We start from the raw sequence: 11488 nt of genomic DNA on the forward strand, positions 1-11488 counted from the left end.
TTGCCACATGTCACAGTACTGGAGACACTGCATCTCCAAGGCCTGCCTCTGCTCTGCTGGCCAAGAAACTTACATCAGCACAGCTCAGGGTGAGATCACATGGAACTGTTCATCCCCAGAGCATCCAGCGCAGCATGGGAACACCTACAAGTTGCTAAGGATTATTTGTCCAGACTAGGGCAGCTGCTCCAAAGATGCTCTTCCGTATGAAAGACCTTGGGCCTTCCAAGCCAAAGCTAAATGTGCATCTCTTGGGCCTTTTTTTTTTTTTTTTTAAGATTTATTTATTTTCTATATATGGATACACACTGTAGCTGTACAGATGGTTGTGAGCCTTCATCTGGTTGTTGGGAATTGACTTTAAGGACTTCTGCTCGCTCCAGTCACCCAGCAGAAAGATTTATTTATTATTATAAATAAGTACACTGTAGCTGTCTTCAGACACACCAGAAGATGGTGTCAGATCTCATTAAGGGCAGTTGTGAGTCACCAAGTGGTTTCTGGGATTTGAACTCAGGACCTTTGGAAGAGCAGTCAGTGTTCTTATCTGCACTGACTCACGGTCTTTTTTATTTTTTTTTATTTATCTATTTTTTATTTTTATTTTTTGTTTTTTTTTCGAGACAGGGTTTCTCTGTGTAGCCCTGGCTGTCCTGGAACTCACTCTGTAGACCAGGCTGGCCTCGAACTTAGAAATCCGCCTGCCTCTGCCTCCCAAGTGCTGCGATTAAAGGCCTGCACTAACACTGCCTGGCCAGAAATAAAATCTTTTTTTTTTTTAAAAGATTTATTTATTGTTATAATTAAGTATACTGTAGCTGTCTTCAGACACACCAGAAGAGGGCGTCAGATCTCATTACTGGTGGTTGTAAGCCACCATGTGGTTGCTGGGATTTGAACTCAAGACCTTTGGAAGAGCAGTCAGTGCTCTTACCCGTTGAGCCATCTCTCCAGCTTCAGAAATAAAATCTTAAAAAAAAAAAAAAAAGAGCTGGGCAGTGGTGGCGCATGCCTTTAATCCCAGCACTTAGGAGGCAGAGGCAGGCAGATTTCTGAGTTCGAGGCCAGCCTGGCCAGCGTGAGTTCCAGGACAGCCAGGGCTGCACAGAGAAATTCTGTCTTGGAAATACCAAAAAAAAAAGAAAAGAAAAGAAAAGAAAGAAAAAGAAAGAAAGAAAGAAAGAAAGAAAGAAAGAAAGAGAAAGAAAGAAAGAAAGAAAGAGAAAAGAAGGGGGCTTTGAACTTGAGTCATGAGCCCAAGCCCTGACTGGTCTCATGAATACAGTAGGTTGCTGCCAAGATGCAAAGGCAAGTCTCCCCTCCGTGGAGAAAGAGAGGCCCCAGTGTCCAGAGGACACCCTGCATTTGGAGGAGGTCAGTAAGCCAGGAAGCTGGTTCTGTACACTAGTGAGATCAGTCGTGGGTTCCTGTCCCTCCCTCCATCCGGGATCTAGCTGCTCTGGAAGCCCAACCTCACTGAAGTGCTCTCCCTTGCTTCTCCCATCGTAGATGCAGAGCTGCCTCCCAGCTTTCTCTGTGGGGAAGAGAAATGGTTCTCCTCAGGACGCGTGGCGGAAGTGCTCCTTTGAAGTATGTCTGGGCTAAGACTGGCCAGTGCTGTAAGTGGCGTGGTGCTTGGGTGAGAATGGGCAATCTGGGGCACATCACATGAAGTTCTGGCTCTTTGCTTTGAGTAGGGCTGGTACTTTGTGGGACAATCAGCAGGACCGTGACAAGAGGGACAGCGCCATCTTCTGGCCCTTCATCAGACATTCCCAGAGCACTCACCAAGGCTGCAGCTTCCACGTTCCCCAGACCTACTGAATGGAGAAAGAACCAGGTCCAGAATGCTCATGCTCAACTGGTGACGCGCACGCGCGCGCGCGCACACACACACACACACACACACACACATGCACAGGCAGTGGTGGTGCACGCCTTTAATCCCAGCACTTGGGAGGCAGAGGCAGGCAGATCTTTGAGTTTGAGACCAGCTTGGTCTACAGAGTGAGTTTCAGAGTGACAACCAGAACTACACAGAGAAACCCTGTCTTTTTTTTTTTTTTTTACAGGGGCTGGCAAGATGGCTCAGCGGGAAAGAGCACTGACTGCTCTTCCAAAGATCCTGAGTTCAAATCCCAACAACCACCCGTAATGAGATCTGACGCCCTCTTCTGGTGTGTCAGAAGTGTACTTATGTATAATAATAAATAAATTTTTGGGCAGGAGCGAGCTGGGTTGACCAGGGCAAGCAGAGGTCTTAAAAAACAAAAAACAAACAAACAAAAAACCCTCAATTCCCAACAACCACATGAAGGCTCATAACCATCTGTACAGCTACAGTGTAGTGTACTCATATGCATAAAATAAATTTTTTTTAAAAAGATCCTGTTTTCTTTAAAGATATATTTAGTTCATGTATGAGAGTACACTGTCGCTGTCTTCAGACACACCAGAAGAGGGCGTCAGATCTCATTACAGATGGTTGACCACCATCTGGAGTGAAGGCAGGAGGGAAGCAATAAGACCCTAGGAAGGTGCACAAAGAGAAGTGAGCTGTTTCAATATTCTCACCCCAAGGGCTCATGAGATCAGGTAAGGACAGAGCACCCAAAGTGGAATCAGCCCTGCTCAGTGGAAGGGGAGATCTGCAGTGAGGCACAAACTGGAGGGCCAGACCCATGGTTAACAGCTATGTCCTGCAGCTCTCCTCCTCCTCCCTCTACCTGGTTCCAGATCTTCAGGCTCAAGCCTGGATGCCTGCAGCCAGGCAATAAAGAGTTTTCAAGGAGTCCAGGAAGTGAAGAGGCAGACATCTGGCTAAGGGCACGACTTGCTCTTTACTGGCCGTTCTTGGACTTGTCCTGCCTCTGGTACCTCACCTCTAGGCCAGCCACTGCCCAACAAGTTTGAGTGGGTAAGGACAAGTAGTCCTGGAGTCCTAAGCAAGCCAGCCCTTGGCTGGAGGGCCTAGCTTGTGCACCTTTGAAAGGCAACATCTGCACTCAAAAGTGGCAGGCCAGAAGCCACCCTCACTCAGTCTTCCTCCCTCCCTCCTGCCTGCCTTCCTTTCCATCTTTCATCAGTTACTGGTAGACAGAGGCCACATTCCTAGTTAAGATTTAAAGTATGGTTGCCAGGCATGGTGGCGCATGCCTTTAATCCCAGCACTTGGGAGGCAGAGGCAGGTGAACTTCTGAAGAGGCCAGCCTGGTCTACAGAGTTGAGTTCCAGGACAGCCTGGGCTATACAGAGGAACCCTGTCTCGAAAAACAAAAAAACAAAACAAAAAAATTTTAAAGGACAAGGGCTGGAGAGATGGCTCAGTGGTTAAAGAGCACTGACTGCTCTTCCAGAGATCCTGAGTTCAATTCCCAGCAACCACATGGTGGCTCACAACCACCTATAATGGGCATCTGATGCCATCTTCCTGCTGTTTTATTTATGACATAAAATATGGCCACAGAGAGCAGGATGGGGGGGCGGGGGGAAGAGCACTGACTTCTCTCTCAGGTCCTGTGTTCAACTTCTAGTAATCACATGGTGGCTCACAACCACCTAAATGGGGATCTGATGCCCTCTTCTGGTGTGCTTGGAGACAGCAACAAATATAAACCGTTGAAGCCAGCTTTTTTTTTCTTTTTGGACATTTGTTTCTACACCAAAAGCTCACTCTACAGCTGGGCAGTGGTGGCACATGCCTTTAATCCCAGCACTTGGGAAACAAAGGCAGGTGGATTTCGGAGTTTGAGGCCAGCCTGATCTACAGTGAGTTCCAGGACAGCCAGGACTACACAGAGAAATCCTGTTCCGAAAAATCAAAAAAAAAACCAAACCTGCCACTGTCCGAGGCAAACTATGTACTGTAACCAGCCCACTTCTTTACTGAAAGCACTCCCTGCCTGCTGCTGGGGATGTAACTCAGTGGTAGAGTGCTTACCTAACAAGGCCAGGGGCTCAAACCACACTGCACACAGGCACAAAGCTTCCCTGGACACTGTGTAAAAAATATCAACCTTCCCTTTCATTAGATCCCAGTACAAGGATACCCTATAGAGGCAGCTGTCTAGGACCAAAGATAACCTGTGCTCAGGCCCGGTTATCTTCAGACTTTCCTATAACCAACATGCTTCAAGCCAGAAACTTGGTTACTACAGGTAGCAACTCAGCAAGCCAATCCTCAGGGTTGCCTCAGACCTCTTTTCCAGCCCCAACCTACAAAAGCGTGGTCAGAACTGTCTTCGCTGTACTGGACCATGCTACTGCCCCTTCTAATGCCATGTCCATTGAGATGCATACTTTGACTCTTACCCAAAGGAACCTAAAGTTCTAGGTGTGGCAGTACACCTTGTAATCTCCAGTACTTAGGAAGCTGAGGGAGAACGTCCAGGCCAGTCTGGGGTACATGCAAAACCTCTTACACTTCTTCAGCCACTACAGCTTCACTAGAATGCTTCGCTGAATACTCAGGTCCACTTCCACACTAATGCAAACTAGCACTCGTCCTTAGCAAAGTGACTTATCAATGAGTTACTATCAATACACCACCAATTAGTGGTTACACCATTGGTAGAGGCAGATGGGATCTTTTGAGTTTGAAGCCAACCTGCTCTACAGAGGGAGTTCTGGACAGCCAAGGCTACCGAGAAACCATCTCCCCAGTTTATTTGTAAGGCCTACTACAAAGGTCTAAAGCCCTAAGAAAGCAGACTACAACTTCAAATTATTTCTCCTCAAGCAACTCCAGATTTTAACACCATGGGAACGTATAAACGTGTTAAGCCCACCCACCAATGTACCACAAACATGGATTTTGCCAGACTCATGAATTGTCTTGCCAGTTTATTGGCTGTTCATATGCTTTCTGTAGTTACTTTATCCTTTCCAAAAACAAGCAAAAAGCTGAAACTAAGAATCTAGATACAAGATATATTAAAAGCTTTGTATATTCAATTTAGGTTTGACACTTAGTTGAATAAACAAGTTTATTTGTAAATTTAGTCAACATACATAATTGACCTAAAAACTTCAATAGGATACTTTTAAAAACCACTTGAAGGCCATCTCTATAAAAGGGATTTTTTTTGCCAGGATAGTAACCAGGTGTAACCTAACCCATCTTCATTGGCAGAGGTCCAATAAGTTGAAGCTGTATTCTTACTCCCATGTTTATAAACTCTACAAGGAAAAAACAAACCTTGTACAGTTTTTCCCCCTTAAAGATTAAAAACAAACAAAACGAACTCAATCTAGGCATAAGACCAAACACAATGAAAAGCTGCACTAACTAGATTAGTAATAGATGATGCTGGTGTGAATAGCTTGTTATTTTACTCTAGAGCCCTTATAAATAAAATCCCCGTTAGTGTTGTGTTACCAGCCAGAGGGTCAGGGGTTAGTGAACATGTGGTAGAATGAGGACTTATGCAAGGTTTAATACGCATAGCATTTTTCTACTTTGTTAAAAACAAATGCAGTCTAGTCAGAAGTACCAACTGGACTAAATTACACACACCTTAATGACAAGACTCCCCACCACTTGTGAATGTAAAACATTTAATTTAAAAATGTTGAACACTACAATATATAAAATAGCTATTATAAATGCACATAGTGTATTCTATAGCTGCCAGGTTTACTTTTTTTTCTTCTTAAAGGAAACTGTTACACTGTGGCTAAAACTTGTATCTTCAACCTTTGAAAAAGCCCACATTCTATCACAGTGATGTATGGTTAAACACTTGGATCAAGTCATAACCAGTTTTATTGCAAAAGGACCCTGTACACATCTATCAATTCTAGTACCTTAATAGCTACCCAACAAGTCATTAACATACAGAAACATGCATCATGAGAAGCAAGAAGTATCACCCGTCCCCCTTCTGCATATTAGCAACTTGTCACTCCTGAGCCACAGTGCTCACATCACTGAGGTCTGTGAACAGTCACTCTTCCCATTCATCCTGAGTGAAAGATGGAATGACTTAAGTACAAATGCAACATATTATAAACAATTTCTTACAAAAAAAGTCACAAATTAAACCAAAGTATTTTACAGAATTTACTACAAAATGCCATAAAAACCGCCTCAACTTAAGCTCTCTCCCCCCGTATCCGGCGAGCCAACTGGATGTCTTTGGGCATGATGGTGACTCTCTTGGCGTGGATGGCACACAGATTGGTATCTTCAAACAATCCCACCAGGTATGCTTCGCTAGCCTCCTGTTGAGGACAAGAGCCACAGTATTAACACTCCTACCGGAGCCATCAAGCCGCCGCCCCCAATGCCACCAAGCCTTTTGTCCCTTTACCTGAAGGGCACCGATGGCTGCACTTTGAAACCTCAAGTCGGTTTTGAAATCCTGGGCGATCTCCCTCACCAACCTCTGGAATGGCAGCTTCCGGATGAGCAGCTCGGTCGATTTCTGGTAACGACGGATCTCTCTTAGAGCTACGGTCCCGGGCCTGCAGTCGCCAGAAAAAGGAGGGCGTCAACGGACCGGGAGAAGGGGGGACGGCGGCCAAGTCATTGTTCCCAGCCTTCCGCCTACCTGTAGCGGTGAGGTTTCTTCACCCCGCCGGTAGAGGGCGCGCTTTTCCGAGCCGCCTTGGTGGCCAGCTGCTTGCGGGGTGCTTTCCCCCCGGTGGACTTCCGAGCAGTCTGCTTGGTTCGGGCCATCTTCTCTCACCTGCGAGACCAGCGACGGTCAAGCCCGGGTCCCTGGGCCGAGTCGCCGCCGGGCGCCCCTCCTCGCCGCGGCAGATGGCCGCCGCCTCCTCCCCCTCCCCTAATGACTCAGGCTGCGCCGAGCAGAGCTGCGGCCTCCCCCGGGAGGGGGAGCGCGGGGAGGAGCCACTTCCCGCTCCGCGGGCGGCGGGGAACCCCGCGCCGGGAGCTGGGAGTCAACGCAGGGAAACAGGCGGAAGGGACGGGGGTGGCGGAGGCCGCCCTCCCGACCGAGCCGGGCCGCCCTCCCGGGCTGCCTCGCCGACCCGATCGCCGGCGACCGCGGGCCCCGGAGTCGCGGAGCCTCCGGCCGCCGGCACAGCCGCGAACTCACCCAAAGCCGAAGTCTGGGGCCCTCGCTGCGACCGACGCGGCGCTGGGAGCGCTCGAACAAGAGCCGCAGTCGCCGAGCAGAACGAGAAGACGCTCCTCCAACGAACGACCAAACCGCTCTGCGCTCCAAGCCCCCCGACGCCTCCATATTTATAGAGACGCTTCACGCTGCGTCAGTGCGTCACAGAACCCTTATTTGCATACACCAACGACTTTTTCGATTGGCGGGAGCTTTCGCCGACGCGCTGACATCTCCCCACACAAAGGCCGTGCTTCGGGGCCGTTTCCTGATTGGCCGGGGTTTAGGCCACTGATTGGCTGTTAAAATTGCTTCGGGATTGGATGGATGCAAAGAGGAATAGACGAATCAGAGTTTAGCACTAAGCAGCTCTTCTGATTGGATAAAATGGAGCTATGTTTGGATCCTTCTCTTGGTTCCAAAGCTCTACAATAGAAAGTCAATGCAAATGAATTGCACTAGTCTCCTGGAATTTAAGAAAGTAGGGTCGGCAGGAGTCTAAGACTTCTTGCATCAAGAGACCATTTTAGAGAGATTTTGCATAAATATAATAATAGTAATTATTATTATTTTTTAATGTAGAATGAAATTATTCCCTAAATAATTTACTTTCTGTAATTTTGATTGTTTAATATAGTGTGAGAAATGTAATTCAGTCAGTCGTGTTACACCATATAGTGTTTTGTGCGCTGTGAATGCATACTCATTTTAAAAGCATAAAGCAATTGTTTGCTTGGAATGGTTAATAGATACAAATAATCAAAATTCAAAAAAATTATTTCAGAGTTGGGTGTGGTACAAGCCTTTAATCTCAGTTTTTAGGAGGCTCAGAGGCAGGCAGATTGCTGTGAACATAAGGCCAGCCTGATCCACATGGAGGGTTCTTGTCTTTATAAATCCTGTTTTTTTTTCCTCCAGGACTCTAGGTGCTCACATGTAATATCAGGAGATCGAATCAGGATCCAAAAATCAAGGTCATCCACAGCTACATAGTTCAAGGCCAGTCTAGGATATATAAAACAGTTTCCAAAATAATACAAAAGAAAGTGGATCACTCCTTTAATTGCAGCACTCAGGAGGCAGGCAAATCCATGGGAGTTTAAAGGCAGGGCCAGGTACCAAAGCTACCCTGCAAAACCATGTCTCAAAACAAAACAAAAAAGCCCTATTTTTTTGCATGTTTAATTCAGGCCATCACAAAACATTTCAATGTATGTAGAGTTAATAAGAAGTTGTCAGGCTCGCTGGCACACACATTTCTTTAATCCCAGCAACCTGGAGACAGAGGCAGGTGGCTTTGAGGCCAGCCTGGTCTACATAGGAATTACAGAACATCCAGAGTTACTTAGTGAGACTCTGTCTAAGAAAAACAACCACAGAAGTACTAATTACCTGGTTGTATAGTTCTTGAACTATTTAATTAGACTGCCTGAAATAAATACACCAGGAGAGGCCAACAATCTCAAGAAGGTGTCACATCCATAAGATAATTTTTAAAAAAGGGGGTCCTTGTGTAATATTTGGTAATTGTTACTTTTGACGAAAACCTGACAGGTTTTAGAAATGTTAATATTTTAGATTGTCTTCTTTTGTTTTGTGTTTTGTAGATAGGATTTCTCTGCATAGCTTTGGCTGTCCTGGAAATTGCTCTGTAGATCCGGCTGGCCTAAAACTTAGGGATTCTCGACAGGCGGTAGTGGTGCATGCCTTTAGTCCCAGCACTTGGGAGGCAGTGGTAGGTGGATTTCTGAGTTCAAAGCCAGCCTGGCCTACAGAGTGAGTTCCAGGACAGCCAGAGCTATACAGAGAAATCCTGTCTCAAAAAGAAAACAAAAACAAAAACGAAAATGAAAAACATAGGGATTCTCTTGTTTCTGCCTCCCAAATGCTGGAATTAAAAGAATATGCCATAATGCCCAGCTAGATGTATTTATTTTACGTGTGTGAATGTTTTGCCTGGTTGGTGCCCACGGAAGTTAGAATAGGGCATTGGATTTATGGTTGGTTGTGAGCCACAATGCGGATGCTGAAAATTGAACCCAGGTCCTCTGCAAAAGCAACAGGTGCTCTTAATTGCTGAACTATGTCTCCAGCATTATACAAATACCACTCTTGGGGGCAGGGACTGGGGGTTGGGGTTGCGAAGGGGTCAGGCTGCCCAGTTTGGTCTACAGAATATCCAGGGTTACACAGAGAAACCCTGTCTCAGAAAAAAAAATCCCAGTATTTACTCTTGTTTAATGAATTATCTTCAGTATATTGAAATATTCAAATATAAGACACCAAAGCAAGTTTAAGGGTTACCAGTCAAAGCCCAGAAAATTGAGACATACTGCCTGCAAGTCCTCATCCTCCTGCCTCGGTGCTTCCAGAGTGCTAGGATTTCAGACGTGTGAGTGAGCATATATGCCTACTCCTTCCCCTTTGACACGGGGTCTCACTCTGTAGCCCAGGCTACCCTGAAAATCACTGTGTATTCCAGGATATCTTGATCTTGTGGCTATTCTCCTGCCTCAGTCTTCTGAGGGATGAGATTGTGAGATTCACCACACTTGGCTCTGGAGTCCTCTTAACAAGTACCATACAGTTTTAATTATTATACCTAATTTGTTATTGTTTTTGGAGATAGGGTTTCAAGTAGCTTAGGTTGACATCTCTGTCTGTCTGCCTGACTATCTCAGCAATCTGCCTATCTCTGAGTGCTGTGATTAAAACTCTGTGGTAACACCTTTCCTTCCTTCTTTCTTCTTTTCTTCTTCTTCTTCTTCTTCTTCTTCTTCTTCTTCTTCTTCTTCTTCTTCTTCTTCTTCTTCTCCTCCTCCTCCTCCTCCTTCTCCTCCTCCTCCTCTTCCTCCTCCTCCGTGTTCTTTTTCTTTTTTAAAAGATGTATTTATTTATTACACGTAAGTACATTGTGGCTGTCTTCAGACACTGCAGAAGAGGGAATCAGATCTCATTATGGATGGTTGTGAACCATCATGTGGTTGCTGGGAATTGAACTCAGGACCTTCAGAAGAGCTCTTAACTACTGAGCCATCTCTCCAGGTTCTCTCTCTTCCTTCCTTCCTTTCTTTCTTTTTCTCTTTCTTTCTTTCCTCTTCCTCCCACTCCTTCCTCTTCTTTTTTTCTTCACCACCATGATGGCTGGACTCACAGTGCTCCATCTGCCTCTGGAGTTAAAGTAGCACACTGCTATGCCTAGCTTCCACACTCATGTTCTTGTGTTTTGAGAGATGGTCCTATTAAGTAGTCCAGGATGGACTTCAGCTTGTGGCAATCCTCTTGCCTCTGCTTGAATGCTAGGATTACATGCATGTGTGGAAGGAAGTTCCTCAGTTATTTTTATTTGGGTTTTATTAATTGTCAAAGGAAATCTAAAGCCTGCCCCAGGAGAGAACAAGATGTAGATGTAATTAATTCATCCATCTAAGAGAGACTAGAGAAGGTCATCCATCTATTAGTTGATAGTTATAGGTCTTGTTTTTGTTCGTTTGTTTTTTCCTGAATTGACCAATGAGAGGGAAAGCAGCAAAGGAAATGGGGAGGAGCTGAAAGTACAGTAAGATCAACACGAGACAAATGAGGGAGGGTCAGGAGCAGGGCGCACTTGCCTGAGGGGTGATATGAAGCCCTGGGCTGGATCCCAAGGCACTATATTGCAGTCTGAGCGACAGTAAGCGCAGCAGCATCTGGTCCGTTGTCCTGTTTCTGTCCTGTCTCTGCAGCAACTTGCTGAGTGACTTTCTGCAAGTTACCTAACTTTCCCGAGTTTCCATTTCCTCTCCAGTAAATTAAGCAATTTGGATGATATCATCTTCTAATTATACAGTACATTCTCATCTGGAAGCTCCTGTTAAGAACTCTTATCATTAAAAATTAAATCTACAAGATGAGGTTTCTGCAGTGATTTCACACCTGGGGATTCCAAGGGACAACATATAAACCAACTCTTTGTATTTTATCATAAGAACAAAGCAGTTCAAGATCATTTGTCCTTTTGGAACTGTTCATCTTCAAACAGCTCTAGCTGCAAAAACAATTGACTTAGCTTGTTTAGGGAATACCGGTTTGTCGGCTTTGTAAGCTGACAAATCCGCTTCCAGCGTGAGGTTACTCAGAACTAGATTTTTTTTAAAAAAAGGATGTGGCACTCTTGGACACTAACAGTTTCCATCTGCCCCACCCTCTCTCACCCTAAGGTTATTAGAAATGAACTTCACTCTGTTCCCACTGTGTCTTTTGAGAGAAACTCTCACTATGGCATTTAGCTGGCTTGGAACTTGCTATGTAGACCAGGCTGGCCTTAAACTCACAAGAGATCCTTGTCTTCTGTATCCAAGTGCTAAGATTAAAGGTGTTTATCAACCATTTCACCCAACTTCATCTTTTTTTTTTTTTTTTTTTTTTTT

General features: G+C 45.4%; 1 protein-coding gene across 1 annotated transcript; it reads right to left on the reverse strand.

Annotated features, from left to right (window-relative positions):
• Positions 1 to 4959: 4959 nt before the first annotated feature.
• Positions 4960 to 7195, reverse strand: LOC116079110 (histone H3.3). Its single transcript, XM_031354823.1, has 4 exons — positions 7062 to 7195; positions 6552 to 6689; positions 6312 to 6465; positions 4960 to 6222 (listed from the first exon to the last, which is right to left on the reverse strand). The coding sequence occupies exons 2-4, from the start codon at positions 6677 to 6679 to the stop codon at positions 6094 to 6096; spliced, it is 411 nt and encodes a 136-aa protein (XP_031210683.1). The 5' UTR covers positions 6680 to 6689; positions 7062 to 7195; the 3' UTR covers positions 4960 to 6093.
• Between the last annotated feature and the right edge of the window lie 4293 nt (positions 7196 to 11488).

Source organism: Mastomys coucha, unplaced genomic scaffold, assembly GCF_008632895.1.
Source record: "Mastomys coucha isolate ucsf_1 unplaced genomic scaffold, UCSF_Mcou_1 pScaffold5, whole genome shotgun sequence".
NCBI classification, from domain to species: domain Eukaryota; kingdom Metazoa; phylum Chordata; class Mammalia; order Rodentia; family Muridae; genus Mastomys; species Mastomys coucha.

Bases quoted from the DNA above. Each gene is read 5' to 3' on its own strand.
- LOC116079110 (XM_031354823.1), bottom strand. From the start codon at position 6,679: ATGGCCCGAACCAAGCAGACTGCTCGGAAGTCCACCGGGGGGAAAGCA. The intron at 6,466-6,551 runs GTAGGCGGAAGG...TGGCGACTGCAG, and splicing joins AAGAAACCTCACCGCTACAG to GCCCGGGACCGTAGCTCTAA. The intron at 6,223-6,311 runs GTAAAGGGACAA...TGTCCTCAACAG, and splicing joins CAGCCATCGGTGCCCTTCAG to GAGGCTAGCGAAGCATACCT.